This window comes from Anser anser (genome assembly GCF_964211835.1).
Source record: "Anser anser genome assembly, chromosome: 7".
In the NCBI taxonomy this organism is placed as follows: domain Eukaryota; kingdom Metazoa; phylum Chordata; class Aves; order Anseriformes; family Anatidae; genus Anser; species Anser anser.
This window is the reverse complement of record NC_139727.1, coordinates 31,151,192-31,167,264: the sequence shown is the minus strand read 5'-3', so window position 1 is coordinate 31,167,264 and position 16,073 is coordinate 31,151,192. Positions and strand designations below refer to the sequence as shown.

The following is a 16,073-nucleotide window of genomic DNA, read 5'->3' as shown; positions in this document are numbered from 1 at the left end:
CTCATCTATCACTGTGAAGAATCTTCTCTTGATCTTGGGAGTCAAATACAAGGTGTAAAAGATTCAGCAAGATAAAGCTGACGATCACCCTTCAACTGCTGAAAATTCATCTGCATCTTACATCTCGGTTCATTTCTAGGAAGCTTTTCAAAATTTGCATTGTCAAGTACTTTCTGCTTTGGTTACCTTTTTATATTTATTTTTGTAATTCATACTTGCAAAAGATGCTGGCTTGAAAGCCTAGAATTGGCATTTTTCTACCCAAAACTGAAGTACGGGAGCCAAAAATGCCTCTCAGTATATTCATGAGAATTGAAGTATAATCAAGCTTTTGCTGCAGCGATGACTTTCAACCCTCCTACTCCCCAAGCCCACAAAACAGTTGGTATCAGGATACAGACTAACTCAGTATTAAGCCTGAAGTCCACATGTGGAGGCTGCTTTTAATAAAGTCACTAAACCTTCAAAACCTGATTGTTTTGCAAGCTGCCAAGATGCTTTAAGAAGGCTAACGGAACACCCAGACTGGAAAAGATCTAACAAGCAATATTCCCAATGTGTAAAATTGTGAATCATAGTTTTAACATCAAATTTAAATTTTTTACACACATTTCTCACAGGAAATGAAACTGACCAGTAAGGAGAGAAAAGAATACTGATGCCCTGCAGTTCAAACAAACACTAACAAAACAAAAAGCACGATACAAAGCCCATCATGGGCAGATAGTAAAGGATCAGGTACGTGGGGCTTACGCCACATAAGTATCCCGGTTCCTTTTGAACAAAAAATTGGTTGTCTACTCCTAACTCTGTTAATGCTGTTTAGTACGTTTAAACTATTTTTCAAGCTTTTTTTTTTCCTTCCAGCTTTGCCTGCATGGATCGTTGACATCTGACTCTTGCGTCTCGGTGATGCACTGCTCTCTGCCCAGGAAATCAGCAAAGCTGAGAGGAGAGGCGGGCCTTTGTCCTCCGCAGAGCAGACAGGCATGGTGCCTGGGATTCAACAGAGGCCCTACTTTGCTCAAATATTTATCCCAGCCTCCAAATAAAAGGTTTCACATTAGTGCAGCTTTTTAATAAATGGTTTCCCAGTCCAACCCTTTCTGTTCTTCCATCTTTCCTAGTTTCGGGTTCCAATCTCTAGTACCCGAGTCATGAAGATCCTGCTTTCTGTTACCTACAGCGAGGATAAAAAGCAGGATCTCCAGTAAAACACGTACCTTGAAGGACAGAGGTCTCTCAGTGGTTTGGAGATGATTCCGGCCTGAAAGCATTCCTCTACAAACCGCTCCAGCACAGAATAGGAGTGTGGCACATCCAGGTTAATGTCGGGGATTTCACAGTAAACTCGTTCGTAGCCCTGCGGTGCAAGAACACAAATAATCACCTGGTTATTCTATGATTACATTATTTTAAAACACCCTTTTGCACTCAGAGAATGATTTTTATGTAATTTCACGTATCTTCAGAGTTTCAACAAACTGAAAGCAGAGCGCCTGCAAATTAGTGGCAAAGCAAGGTATAATACCAACCAATACCACGGTATTATGTAACTACCCATCTATATAAATTCACTAGCTGAATTTTTAAGCTTCTTAAGAAGTCATGCATTCTGTACTATCTGGATTTCTGTGATAGCCAGGCTGCTTTTGCACGGGTAGTAACAGAAGGAAGAAAATATACTTCTTGATTGTGAAGTATACTGGATAAGAAAAGTAATTGTAAAAACATGTAGCTACATTACTACATGCTAAATGATTACTTTTTTATCATTTAATTGCATAAAATCAGTTGAAAATCTTTGAGTGAGGATTCAAATATTCTGTACTCCACAGCTGTACAGAGAACTGCTGCTCAGGACTGCTTTGTACTCCTTCCAATACATGAGAAATATGTATGAGGAAAATGACATGGTCTGTGTGAGATAATGGCATTATCAGTATGGGATACAGAGCGACTGTGAAGGGAGGGGAGGAAAAAAAGCACAGACAGCAATAGACTATAAATACTTATTAAAAGTGGGTAAAAACTAAGCAAGTTTTTTAAGACCTTGCCCAGTATTCTGTAAATGCCACACTTACTCTTTTCATTTGGTCCACGGTGATGACAGAAGATCTCCAGAGAGATTTCAACAAATCCAGCATCATTTTAAAGGTCTTTTCTCCAGTTGACTCCAAAACCATCACAATTGCCTAAAACAAATCATGTAAGCATTTTAACTAAAAAGAAAATAGTGGTTCAAGTACACATGTAAGCACATGAAGTACAAAATGCAATGAACGCGGTACTGTGCATTTTCTGGGGAGACAAGTCCATTTGTTACAAGCAGGCACAATTCTAGTATATTATTATTTGAAAAGAAAGACTGATGAAAAGTTATTTGCACAAAGATAAAAAGGTATGAAAAAAAACAGAAAGGACTAGACAGAGTGAAGAATATTTCCTGGTTTGAGAGGTACGTGGCTGTACCCATATAGTTGCTGCAGCACAGATGAATTTTGTATCTGTGATTTTTGTATCTAGGACTTCAGAGGAAAATGTACAACTTTACAATTTACCAGTCTCCACAAACCCCATCAACCAAGAGGTATCTGTTTTCCTGTCCTAAAAGGATTTTCTAAAAAGGCGTCAATTTATTGAAAAGTAAATGTTGTAGCTTGTGGGCGTTTCGCCTTACTGGTAAACAACCACTTCCCAGTTTGGCAGGTAAGTACAATTCAGAACAGTCACCTTCCACATAAAATAAAGATCCTTCTCTCATATAGTCTGGTTCTAAAACATCTTAAAGCTTTTTACAGATGTACTAGAAGGAACAATTCCACCCTAAAGAGAAAACTTCATACCTTAACAGAAATAGGGAACACCCATTAGAATACTCAGATGTCTAAAATCTGTTGTAAGTATGCAATTAAATCAAAACCAATAAAAACTACGGCTTTTTGCTGCTATGCCTCAGCAGAAGATAAGCTGACCTCTTATTTTTCAGAGATCTGTAATAATCTGAACACAACAAACAAAATTTAACTCTGGATCTTCCCAGAGGGACCAGCAACTTACTTCTTGCACAACATACACACAAATGAGCGCATAAACCATTAGCTTTACATGAAATAATTTAGTTATTTAAATAACATCAGAACTTGCAACCTCAGCTTCAAATTCCAGTTACGTTATATGCATGCCCACATCAAAACAAAATCTCTTGGCTTTACTGGCAGTCCTCAAAGAGACTGATTTCTCCTTACTTCATACACAAGTTCATGGTGAAAATGGGGTACTTCCAGTTCCTGAAGGCAACGTTCAGCTTCCAGTACATCTCCGGAAAGCAAATACTCTTTCAGCAGCATATCAATCTATTGAATTTTAAAACAAAACAAAAACAACACTAATTAGATACAAGATCTAAAAGCTGTCAACTGTTTTGATGATGATCTGTTTTTTCATGCTCTATAATCAACCTGGCAGCAAGTTAGTTCCTGAAACTTGCAGCTAGTGTTTTTATAAATGTAATTAAATTGAGACCTGAAACACAACGTAAGCCAAATACCTGCCCATAGCATAATACAGATATGCAAGCACATTGTGTTGCAAGATAGCTATGGAAATTTATCTTCTCCCCTGAGCCCGTCATCTGCTACACTCACAACCTAGAAATTACAATGTGACTGTTTCCTTTAAACCTCCCTGCTTCATAGCACAGACCACCAAGCTTCCCTGTTTCTGCCTCCTCCCTCATTTTTGAGTTATTACTGTGCTTTTAATCACTGATGCCAAAAAGATAGGTTAGTTTAGCCAGTTTCATGTTGGCTCCTCTATTACTTCACCATTTTGTACTGTAAACTCCTAAAAGGTAAGTGCTTAAAATTTTGCTTGAAGTCAGAATAGGTGTAATCTTGCAAGCAAGAATATTAACTAGTGTGTTCCCACCACTGACCACTACGGACATCCATTTCCATCCACGAAGTGATCTACATCAGTTTTTAAAACCTACTTTTTATAAAAAAAAATAAAAAACAACATTGGAGACATCATTTTGCTATGGGCTATATGCATCTCTTTGCTCCATCCCAAACAACGTAAGCTTAGACAAACAGTAAACTCTGGAGAGAAGTGTTGTAGAAATGAGTTACCTCTTTAACAAGGTGTTTCACAGACTGCTGGCCACCTCCTGACCCCCACACGTTGTCTATACGCTTTCCACCCTTTGTCACACTCAGCAACACAGTGGCTCGGTCCAGAGCCGCTCTAGAAAGAGAGATTCAATTTTTAGTAAAGTTTCATAATAAATCTCTAAAAGACATCCGTAGCATCTACACCCTCACTCCCTGCCATTCTTCTCTGACCAAAGTGATCCTATCCCTGGGAAAAGGTCAGGTTCAGTAACTTCACATGGCCTTCTGGATGAAGAAACCAGCAAGAGAACCCTTCCTGTGCTCTCCTTCTGCCACCCTTACGCTTTTGGTTATGCTGTGCCCCAGACAGGGAACAATCCTGCACTGGTAGTACATCTGTGTCATCAATGCAGAACCTGAAACAGTCTCATAGGAAAGAACTTAATAGTTTCTTTTGTAGAGAGGAATTGTATCTGGGCTCCTCCAAAAATGCAGGTTAGCATGTGTATCTCAAAACAAGAGGCTTGAGTTGCTTCCATGCTGAAAAGTGGCTTTTGTACTGAAATGTTTTCTGTCTAAAGAATTGTCAAACCTTTGGAATTTAAGCCAATACAGCACTTCAGAAGGCAAATACGTAGTTGCAAAGATGTTGTGAACTAGGGAAGCTTGTCGGTTCATTGAGAAAAAACAATGGAAAAAAAAGCTCCAGTTAAGCACCATTAGAAGTTGTATGAGTTTAGCATCTCAGTAGCAAGCCTGAAAGCCACTTATGGGGAAAAAATTAAAAATGCATGCCTAGTTATTAAAATGCCCCTCTTTGCTCAGAGATTGCTCCTTCAAACTTCTTATCCTGAAACTGAAAACAATTCCATTTCTTGATAAATAAAATGTTACAGAGGAAGTCTAGGAAAGCACTACACAAACTTAAACCATTTTTGAGGCAAAACACTTGATCTTGTGTATTTCACCATGTATTTACAGCAGCTGTCCTGATGCTATTAGTCTTTAGTTGCATTAAAGCTTTTTCTCTATGTAAGACATAACCTTCTACAGTCACTTCTAGTTTCAGCTCGGGTTATCCCCCCCAAAACATAAGCCAGACAACAAACCTGACAAGTTGAACTCCAATGTATCAAATATAGTTTTAAGGCACTTTCATTATTTCTCTTCTGACCTCAGCAATTCTGGATTTTGTTGTTGCAGATGTGGGTTTTTGATAGTTTGAAATTAGAAAAGCCATTACAGAACCACATGGTTCATCCTGAAGCCCCGTATTCCTGATTTCCTTCTTAGGCATTTGGAATAGAAAAAACTGTTGCTACAGAAAGCAAGAAACTTACCGAGCTTGGATGCAATCCACAGTGCCTTTGTAGCCATCTATGTAAGTACTGCTTAAAATCCCATCTCCGACAGCTCTAGCAATAAACTGCCCCACCAACTATAAAAAAACAGAAGCATTTTTTAAATAAACCTTGAATTTCAAAACAGTTTTAAGTAGAAAGTTATGACACACATTTGGTTTTCAGATTTTATTTAAATGAGACAGCTCAAAGTAAAAAAAAACAGCCTGGGAAACTGGAAACTGGATAGGGGATTACATACAACAGGGTAATCTGTATCTATAGCTGTTTTTAAAACTGCAGAGCCTTGTTTCAATTTTCTTTATCAATTTTAGCCATAATTTAAAAGGAAAAGGTTTTGACTACTACCACAAAAATTTGCAGATATACCTGGGGTGCCCTGGGAGAATCCAACACCAATTCAGGTAGATCTTTAAGCAGTCTGTCAAATGATTTTTCCACATCAGTTTTGCTTACTACTGTCCCGCAAAGGTCGGAGATAAGCTTAGATGTCATTTCCCTGTGACTAGCCTTCCCCTCTAGCGCCAAGGAAACAGCCAGCACTGGCACGCTGTATTTCATTTCACCGAGGTTTAGATCCTTCAGCATCTCCTGAATAAGATTTGAAAAACAAAACAGATTAACATTTCATCATTTTAATATTAAATATATATTATCAACAAATATGTATACACACGTACACGTACGCTTCTGCGTATGTAATAAATATAACTGCTTAGCTATTTTTACTGCACATTTCTTGCCAACACTCATTTACAGCTGGCAGTTGGATTCCCTTGTACACTACAGGTTTGCCCCCTAAAGTAAATAAAGGCATGTGACATACCGAAACCTCGTTAGTATCTCCGTGTTCAAAATATTCCTGTATGATTGGTGTTAGAGTTTTTTCAAACGCTCTTTCATCCAGAGGCAGAACAACTGTTTCGTAGACACAGTTCTCCTATTTCAAAAGAAACAAAAGCATAAACTCTCCTGTAAACAGTAGTCACTTCTTAAATCTTCAGCAGCGTTAATAGTATCAAAAAACACCTTCTACATCCCTAATGCTTTAGTCTTGGTAGTAAATATTCTACCAGAAAACATCAGATTATGTCTGATTAAGTGTGGATAAGGCTGGCTAAATGTCACGTTTCTTATATTTTGAATTTACTGTTCAATGACAGAAAATAGTTCAAACTCTGTCACTGGATTTCTGCTGACACCACACGAACACAGAGATCAAGTACTATGTACTCAAGAGAGGGTGACAGAAACTCCTGCTAAAGCCCAGCTGAGTTATCTGTGCTGCAACAGAAGATTCAACTTCTAGCAGCCTTCCCTGCAATGGCACTTCTGTCCCTGACAGCACAACAACAAGCCTGCCTGTTTTCCCCCTTCCCTGGAGGGACTTTGTGATCAAACAGGTGATAGCATGACAGAGAAAGGCATTTTCAGAACATTTGTGAGTGAAGATATTCCCTAAAGAGAAAAAGGAATCACACAGCAGCTGCCTCCTGTATAATCTGGTCCTGAAGGGTTCTAGCACTGCCAGATCTCCCCACCGCAATTCAGTTCCTCACAGACTACAGAAGTAATACTCAGAGCAATACTAGAGATCAAAGCAATACTTAAAAAAAAAAAAAAAAAAAGCTTCCAACTAATATTTATCAAAAGAAGTTTTCCATGGTCAAGAATTCCAGCAGAAGGCCAAAAGCCTGTTTTCCTATCACATCAGATTATGTTTACAAAAAGCTAAGTATGCAGGTATTCCTTGGAATATTAATTCTTTATAAAACTTCATTTTATGAAATCATCGTGTTCATTTTCAATAGCCACATCTGCTAATGTCAGTGTTGAATTGCAGGAAGAAATGATTCTGAAAGCAGGTTCTGACATACCGAGATAGCATCGCCTCAGCAGCTATGGCTACAGCAAGCAACCTCTGCTCAAAGGATTCCTCCATCACTCTGGGGATGTTAACACACACCTTACTTATGGTCTCACAAATGTATTCGTCACAGAGACCTCAGTAATCCCTGCCTGTAACCTGTGTTTCTCTTCCTCAGCGATTTAACTTGATACAGCACTATTTGCCCAACGAGCTTTCCATTTTTCTCCCCTGATAATATGGCTGTAAGGCACACTGTTCCACAATATATCCTAAACAAATACGAAGCAGATGCAAGAAATGGGTATGTTGGGAATATTAGGAAGAGAAATATAAGGAAGAGAAAAATCCCTAACGGATACTGTCACGGACTAAACTCCTACCTTAAAAATCAGTGTGGCATTTTTAACATGGTGCTTGCTTGCAATTTAAAGCAGCGTTGCAACATTCACCTCCATGGGAACAAGCAGTGAAAGAACACACCTGGGAAAACCATGCTGCCTTGTCAGACACAGAAGGAAGGCTTAGGTGTAAAATCTATAATGTTACACTGCCACACATCTACATCAGACACCTTTAGCTAGCCAATAATCTATTACTGAACATAAAAACGAGCATTTAGTACAGCCAGTCCAACACCCGCATCACTTGTGAGGTTAAACATTCATTAATATAAGCATCACAGCAATTTTAATTAATAAAGGAAATCAAAACAAGCATTGTGCAAGGAAATTATTTGCCCTACCTGGTCATCATCATAATTAGGATCCTTAATATCTACTTCTTCTACATCGTACACTTGACCTGGTGTTCCCCAAACTCCTTTACCACCTGCTCCACCTGGCGAAATAGAGGACAGTAAGCAAGGACAGCCCGTTTACATGCAGTAATTTCAGTTCAACCCAACATTCCTTCACTCGACTTGTGCTCGTGGCCACCTCCTGACTCCAGCCACATTTGCTGAAAAGGGCAGAAGTGTCTCTCTGACACGTTCCCACTTCAGCAACTAGTCTTTTCATTACTTCCCAGTAAGACACTAGAAGAATAAAACAGCGTAAGAATTACTGAAGTTTGAAACAACTGTACTTTTGAATATAGCCATGCTTTCAGTTTACATTAGTAACAGTCTTGTGGACCACCTCAACCCCAAATAGTTCAAGTTTGTCTTCAATTTACTATTAAAAGATACCGAACTCAAAGACCCAAGTTACTTAATGACACACAGAAATTTTTGACATAAGATTCCACCTACTATTAGCTCCTATCACCACCTACTAACTAAAATGCCTGCACAGACTGTGGGCTATGAGTATGGTTCTCAATGACAACAATAATCCCTATGTTCTTGACAGAATCGTCATCACAGCGCTGTCTTCACTAAGCTACACCAACCTTTCTTTGGCAGACCCCTTCCCTTTCCGGACCGGGACCGCCTATCCAGGAGTTTCCCCTTTGGGCTCGTTGGAATGACAACTCCAGTCTTCTGTGTCTCTCCATTCTCGCTGACAGAGTCTCCTCGCCCAGAATCTCTAGAAGAATTTTTCCTCAACCGTCTCTTGGCTTTAGCGTTTATTTTGGCTTCAGTAATTGAAGTTGCAGGAATCCAATTTCCATTGATTTCAGTCTTTCGTTCGTCAGACCCACCATTTTCTTCATCACCGGAAAACGGAGCATCACTTAGATTCTCAAGTTCTTAAAGAGGAAGCAAAGTGGAAATTTTGTTACTGTTTTAAACTGTTTTACGTTAAAATACCAAAACGTTGCATTTAAAATGGATTACAGCATTAATAGCACTCATATTCAACAGGCAAACGGCAGTGTTTTATTTAAATATATCCACACATCACAGTAATAAGGAGTTCCTTATCCCCCTCCACATACTATCCACAATCTAAACAGAGCATATGTCAAGAGACAGACAGCAAATGAATAAACCATTTATAAACAGGTAAACCGCAAAGAGTTCCACCCTTGTTAAACAATCTATCAGAATTCCTTAGCGCAGATCTAGGTGCCCAGTTATCACCCCACCCACTCATCGCCTGACTTGGAAACAAACAGAACTGCCAGTGCAGTAAATTCTGTACGAACTCAGCAACGTTAACAGAATAATCACCAAAGTGAAATTAATTTCCTACATCATCAAGTGACATTCCTCTCATTCAAGGAATTTCAAACAGAGCTTACCATCTGGAAAAACCAATGATTTACACTTGAAAGAATACAAGAATGAGATCACTGACTTCTGTTTTTAAAGGTATGAAAAAAGTGCAGTTTAATACAAAATTTGGAGAGGTTGGTAACAAAAACTCAGAATAAAGTATTTTGAAACAATGTGATCTCTCTTCTTTAGGGATTGTTCCTTACTGTGGGGTAGGTCAAGACTTTTTCTAAAAATTACCATGTTTTTTTCCCAGTACAATCATATGTAATAGGTAACTAGCCTTGTTTCCTTTTAAAACACCCTCTGTACAATGAAAAAAGCCCTCTCGCAACTTAAGGATCCAAAAATATCTCAGAGCATTGAGAGGTGCAATAATTTCACTGAATTTCACAATTTTCTGAAGTTAGATACAAATTTTAAATGTGCATTAAAGTCTTACATTTCAGAGAGTTAGACTCTCCCCCACATGAACTCTATGGTTCAGCAGAATGTTTTGTTTTCTGCAAAAGCCCCTGTAATATTTTCTTCCCTCTCTTCTTCCTTCTTTTCTTGCAGTCAGTTGAGTCTCACAGCCACAACCTACAGCCCCAACCCCAGGATGTACACTGATGAGGCACATAGAAGAAGCTGCTTTGCCAGCTGTGCCACACCTGCTTTACAGAAAAGTTCGCAGCCCTAAACCCAGAACATGAAGAATATTTTAAACTTCTATTTGAACGTAGCCAAATACATTAGTTTACCATTCCAATACATTCTAATTCAAAACGTTCATTTGACAATAGTTCTCAGAACAGTATTTTTTTTCAATTCAAAACAAGCTCATGAAAATGTTTTGAAAGCAAAGTGCACTAATAAAATATTTCCAACCTCAAAGTATTTACTCATATCAAAGAGGATACTGCACTACAAAATGAAGAAATCCTGATGCAACTGCCTCCTTCATGATCAAAGAAACAACATTTAGATACTAGTGCTCACAGATGTGAATGCTATAGCTGAACAATAATGCAGTCATTCCCATATAAGCTTCATCTTTCCACTCATTACTCCCACAAAAGCATTCCCTTTATGCTTGCAGCAAGCTAAAAAAAGAAAAGCATCCATTACGTACAGAAAAGAATTCCCACAACAAGCATTCTCAGCTTTATAATATTTTAATACCACAATGAAAGATTTGCATAAAGCTAGCAGAGGGCAAAAAAGCAAAACTGAACAGGTTTCCTTCCTCCTATTCCCCAGGGAGATCTCGTCAGCAGAACCAGCTCATCTCAGATAACTGAATTAAGATTCTGCACCATGCCCAGTCTCCCATGAATTTCTCCAGTTTAGACCTGCAACCAGGCTATACAGGATCTACACTCTTCAACGACCACTTATTTCTCCCTGTTTTCAAAGAAAATGGTCAACAAGTAATTAACACAAGTCAATCATGACTTTGACTACTAAGGAACGAGGTGGAGACTATAGTGTAGCCTCTACACAGTCCCAATCTCAGGTTCAAGTCTAAATTTAATCATCCCCAGGAAACATCCAACCCATAAGACTCAGTATTTCACACTGCATTACTGATTTCTTACTACATTTTTTTTATTTTTATGTAACACCATGTAAGTTCCATCTGTAGCCTCTTTCTCCACAATACTATGACCTACTGGCTCTCTGCTATTAGTCACCTAGTTAGGTTAAAAAAAAAAAAAAGATTAAAGTTAAACTAGCTTTGAACAATTTTATAAAATAAAACTCTTTCATTAGAAGTACACAAAAAATGACGTGGATCTTTTCAATGTCTCATTTTTACATCACATATACAAGCAGGAACAGCATCCTATAAACTTTAAGACTTTGCTTACCATATATTAAAAAGTTATCCAAATTGATCTAATTAACCTCCTATTAAGCCTAGCAGGCATAGTTGAAACCTGTGCTTTTATGGCACTACTACTAGACAAAAAGAACGTTCAGCAAATACTTACCTACCTACAAGTTTCATTTGACCAAATTAGATCAATTTAGCTATCTCACAGCTTCCCATCTATTATCCAAATGTCATTCTAAAATGCTGAGAAGCAATGCATCTTATGCAGTGAACTAATTCAGGCTTAAAGTAAGAGTTCATATGGAGAATGCTGCCACTTCCACTGCATTACATACCATCTATAATATATATATATATTTTTTCTGAAAAACATTAAAAACCTACAAAACCAATTGATATAACAAGGTTGGCGCAGATCATCACAACTTTGGAAGGTACATAAAACAACATGAAACTGCATTACTTTGACTAAGCATGATAAAATGTGCTTACGATATGGACAAAGCTGTCAATTTCAAGGCAGTTTCACACCTGCACTACCGAAAAATCAGATGACAGAGTCGAAAGTCACTATTTACTAACATATGGGAGAAATGTTACATTCGTTACTATTTTCAGAGAAGCTTCAAAATAAACACAATCAAGCAGGATACTGTAACGTATACTTGAAAGAAATACCCTTTTAAAAAAAACTTCAACACATATTCTGTAAATATGTGATGAAGTTTTTTCTTAAAGCAGTAGTGTTAAAAATTAACAGGCAATACGATTTACAACAGAGAACACTTTAGGTCAGCTAAGCAAATATAAGTAAAAGGTACTGAACCTATACTTACCTGTTGTGTTAACATAAACGTGCTCCTTTTCTATTTCCATAGCTGCTTAACAGAACTGACTGTGAAATGTAAGGTCTCAAAGCTTTCCCTTCAGGGCCTAAACAGAAAAGGAGAAGCCCAGGTGAAGAAAAGCACTAGACTAAATCCGAAAGGAGTACAGAGCTGTAAAGGCTTCACTCACAAAATATGTTGAAGTTATACCTAACTACCAGTAGCCACTAAAAAATTCCTGAGAAGGTAGAAGATGTAACATGAGACAGCACCACCCTCAAACACATCTATCTAAGCCTTTATGTCTCAGCAGTTGTCAGTTTTGCTGCTTATATAGGAGGAACCAGGATAAAAACCGTTATGTTAAGGGTAGAAGCCCTCTGTATGCAGCCTTTTCAAGTTGATAAGTCACCTCTATCAACCTAGGACCGTCCACTTCTGCAGAGCAGTTATCTACACAAGCACGCAATATCAATGTAATAATTGCATCCACAAGAGAAATTTTCTTCAGGCTGAACTATACTGATAAAATGGTACCACTTTATCAAGTTCAGACAAATCCTTAGAAAACAAGACATTTTTTGTTCCTCCCCTCAAGGACACAGTCTTTATATTTGAATGTATGTGTGTATGTACAACTACCAAACTTTCGTATGTTTCTGTGCCAATCAGCAAGGGGTAAGTTTGAACATTTCACCTTTTTTGTTACTCTCTCTTTTCCCAGCAGCTGCTATTCCACAAACCACCACAGGTCACTGTGAAAGAGCTCATCCATCTTCCCCTTATGTACACAAAATTAAAGCAGCCTCACAACTCCCCATACACTTTTTTACCTCCGAGATTTTCACAAATCACTTTGTAGCGCTGTGACTATTACCGGTATGTGTCTGTCCCATGAGAATACTTTCTCATCTGTCGCTGCCCTGAAAACAGCTTACCGTTGAGTGGCAAGATTGTGACACCAAACGGCATCGCTCCCTTCCGCTTTTCTTCTTTCCTTGTTTTCCCCTCTTATGCCCGCTTTCCTACCACAGACCTATTAACTGCAAATGATTCATCACAGAGCGCTGACAGGAAAGGAACTAAAGGGTTAGGGCACAGAGTATCAAACTGCCGTGACCTTGTTATTTCCCAACGTCCATCCCAACAGTTAATTTAATGCAATACACAGTCCTCCCTGTCCCCACACCATTTTTAATCATTGAACATCCCGAATATCCCGCGTTGGAAGGGACCCACAAGGATCATCGAGTCCAACCCCTGGCACCACACAGGTCCACCCAAAAATTCAGACCATGGAATTTTTGCTTAACGTTTGCTTAATTCAGACACGTTTGCTTAATGTCTTAAGGCAACGTTTCTCCGAGTTACCTCAAGCAGTCATCCAGCAGCTCCCGAGCGTTCCCAGGTGCCGCTGGCCGCAAGCCTTGCTGCGTGGGTCCCGGTGCAATGGGTCTACACGAACCGGCCGGCGAGGGCAGCTGGATGCCTCCCAGCGGGACGTCCCATCAGCTGGCGCACCTCTTTGAAAAAAAAAAAGCAGACAAAAGCCCGTATTTAGCACCAGTTAAGAGAAAGGCATCATTTATAACAGAGCTCTAGGTTGTAGGTGGGATGACACGTTTCCGTTACAGAACCCTGGCTGGAATTCCCCACACAGGGCAGCAGGACGCGCACCACCACACGGCGCTCACCTCAACGGAGCCCCCCGGGGCCCGCCGGGCCGGGCGCCTCCCCTCAGCCCTCAGCCCGGAGCGGGACCGTTAGGGGCGGGGCGGGGCGGGGCTGGGCTCGGCTCGGTTCGGCTCGGTTCGGCTCCGCTCGGCCCCGCTCGGCTCGGCCGGGCCCCGCCCCCCGGCCCCGCTTGTTTTGGTTTTCTTCCCCCCAGCGACACGGCCGCGAGCGGCGCCGCCGATTGGCTGGCTCCCGCCCGCCGCCTCGGCCAATCAGCGGGCGGGGCTGGCTGGGGAGATGGGAGGGGGGGGGTTCGGCCCGCTGGGCAGAGAAGGGAGAGGAGGGGGGCGAGACCATGTGGGGCGGGGGGAGCGGGACGGAGCCATTAGGGCGGGGAGAGGGGACGCTGCTGGGCACTGCGGCCTGTACCTACACCCTTACAGTCCTACACCACTACAGCCCTACACCCCTACAGCCTTCACCCAGCCGTAAACCTGCACCTTCCTGCGTTATGTGCAGGTTTTACATGGAGGCAGCCTCTCACAGCCCGTCCCCCCCCCCAGACCCACACACGGCCCCGCTGGGGGGTTTCTGCCTTGTAGGTTTTTCAGCCTCCACAGAGAATCCCCCTCCGTTCATACCCTATGAGCTGGCTTTTACGCTGTTTTTACATAAATGCCCTATGAGCTGAGTTTTACGGGGTCGTTACATACTATTCCAGCGGAATTCTGCTCGAAATCGGTGTGGTTTTGAGCGAGTTAAAAGCCAGGCTTCCCTTGTGTAAGAGGCTCTGAATTCATTTGTTGGCCCAGCTCCACATGAATCATCAGAAGTAGGGTTAAGAATCAAAACAACAGTGATCTGGTAAAAGAGCGTGCGGCGTGATTGCTGTGTTTCCAGTGATAAACGCTGCTCCCACCGGGCAAATGACAGGAAGAAAATCTTTCTTGTTCCTGAAGGCTCCAGGTTCCAGGCATTTTTTTCCAGGCATTTTCAAGTCAGGACAGTTTCACATGCTCACACAAGGCTTTTTTCATAAGCAACCCAGAAGCAGCCTCCAACTATGTTGTTCCCCCCGTCAATCAAAAAATAATTTCTAGTTTGCTCTTTCACCCTAACCGAGTAGTGCATACCACTACAGCTCGGAAATCTGGAAAATAATTTCTATCCATTAGCCAAGATCAGGGAATTCAGCTTTCCCTGCAGCAAGACAGGAGAGGAACTTGAAAGAGATTGTGCAGGTAGGAGAAAGGAGGTGGCAGAGAAAGCATTCTGAGACAGCGACAAGAAGGTGCCACAAAACACATCAGTGCACCATGGCAATTGCTACTACCTGGTGTAAAGCATTGCAGAAAACTTGGGGGAGGATTTTTCTGGTTAAATTTTGAACTGGGTCACTTCCAAGAGGCCCAAAAGCAGGGTGATTAAAGCAAAAGAAGATGAACACTCCTGAACCAACCAGCACACCTCCAGACGAGAAAACAGCGTGGTTTTCCTTTCTTCTGCTGCATGTCACTATTAGCAGCCCAGTTATCAACCACTGAAAATCTCGTCTAGATTTGACTGTCCATACTTTCTGATTTTTAAGACACTGTGACATGAAAACAACTGATGTGCATGCAAGATTATTTGTATTTTCCCACTGTTATCTACCAGCCTACTAAAAGATATCACCATTTTGCCTTCCTAGCCTCAAAACCTTAATATTGAACAGACAGAGCCAATCACATACGAATCTCTGAGCTGCAGAGAGCTGCTTGCTCCCTCCCTGCCTCCATCCCCCAGCTGTATTAATAGCCAACATACCTCCCAAATCCCCCTCGAAACAAGACGGCAGAAAACCCTCCCTCCTGCCCATGCATCGCTCAGACCAAACCCAGTTTTTCTTAGGGAAAAAAAAAAAAAAAAAAAAAGAAAACAGAACAAAAAAGCCTTTCTGAGCATCTGTGGGCAGCCCACAGCTGAGACGCGAGGTTACCTGTGCCAGGAGCTCCGCCACACCGTGTCACACCGTGTCACGCTGTGCCACACCGTGTCACGCTGCGTGGGGAGCCGCTGGGAGCCCCTGCTGCCCTCCACCTGGAGCAGAGTGCTGGAAGAGAGGCGAGCAGGTCACTTCCCAGCTCTCTTCCTCCCTTAGCGCCTGCTGGGTTGTTTTCAAACTCTCCCCTCCCTTTCTTGCTCGCTGGCCAAGCCCTCCCATAACACCCAGGGGAGGAAACCATTGGCTGAAGTTCCCCAAAACGCGT

At 41.1% G+C, this 16,073-nt stretch overlaps 2 protein-coding genes across 4 annotated transcripts in view; one reads left to right on the top strand and one right to left on the bottom strand.

Annotated features, from left to right (window-relative positions):
• Nucleotides 1–1,100, top strand: part of BBIP1 (BBSome interacting protein 1) — a 2,376-nt gene extending 1,276 nt beyond the window's left edge. The window contains exon 3 of one of the 2 annotated variants that reach the window (XM_083843199.1): nt 868–1,100. The gene's annotated coding sequence lies outside the window, so the exon portion shown is untranslated. Of the gene's footprint in view, nt 1–620; nt 846–867 lie in introns of those variants that run through there. The other variant, XM_083843200.1, reaches the window with a different exon arrangement.
• Nucleotides 1,101–1,174: 74 nt separating this feature from the next.
• Nucleotides 1,175–15,976, bottom strand: PDCD4 (programmed cell death 4). 2 transcript variants are annotated; one of them, XM_083843196.1, is made up of 12 exons: nt 15,803–15,976; nt 13,522–13,673; nt 12,160–12,256; nt 8,736–9,035; nt 8,089–8,183; nt 6,303–6,416; nt 5,846–6,067; nt 5,456–5,553; nt 4,134–4,248; nt 3,249–3,356; nt 2,085–2,195; nt 1,175–1,363 (listed from the first exon to the last, which is right to left on the bottom strand). In XM_083843196.1, exons 3-12 carry the CDS (start codon nt 12,197–12,199, stop codon nt 1,181–1,183), a joined length of 1,386 nt encoding a protein of 461 aa, XP_083699322.1. In that variant the 5' UTR covers nt 12,200–12,256; nt 13,522–13,673; nt 15,803–15,976; the 3' UTR covers nt 1,175–1,180. The 2 variants fall into 2 exon arrangements, with proteins under 2 accessions (XP_083699322.1, XP_083699323.1); XM_083843197.1 differs by lacking the exon at nt 15,803–15,976 and adding an exon at nt 13,845–14,002.
• Between the last annotated feature and the right edge of the window lie 97 nt (nt 15,977–16,073).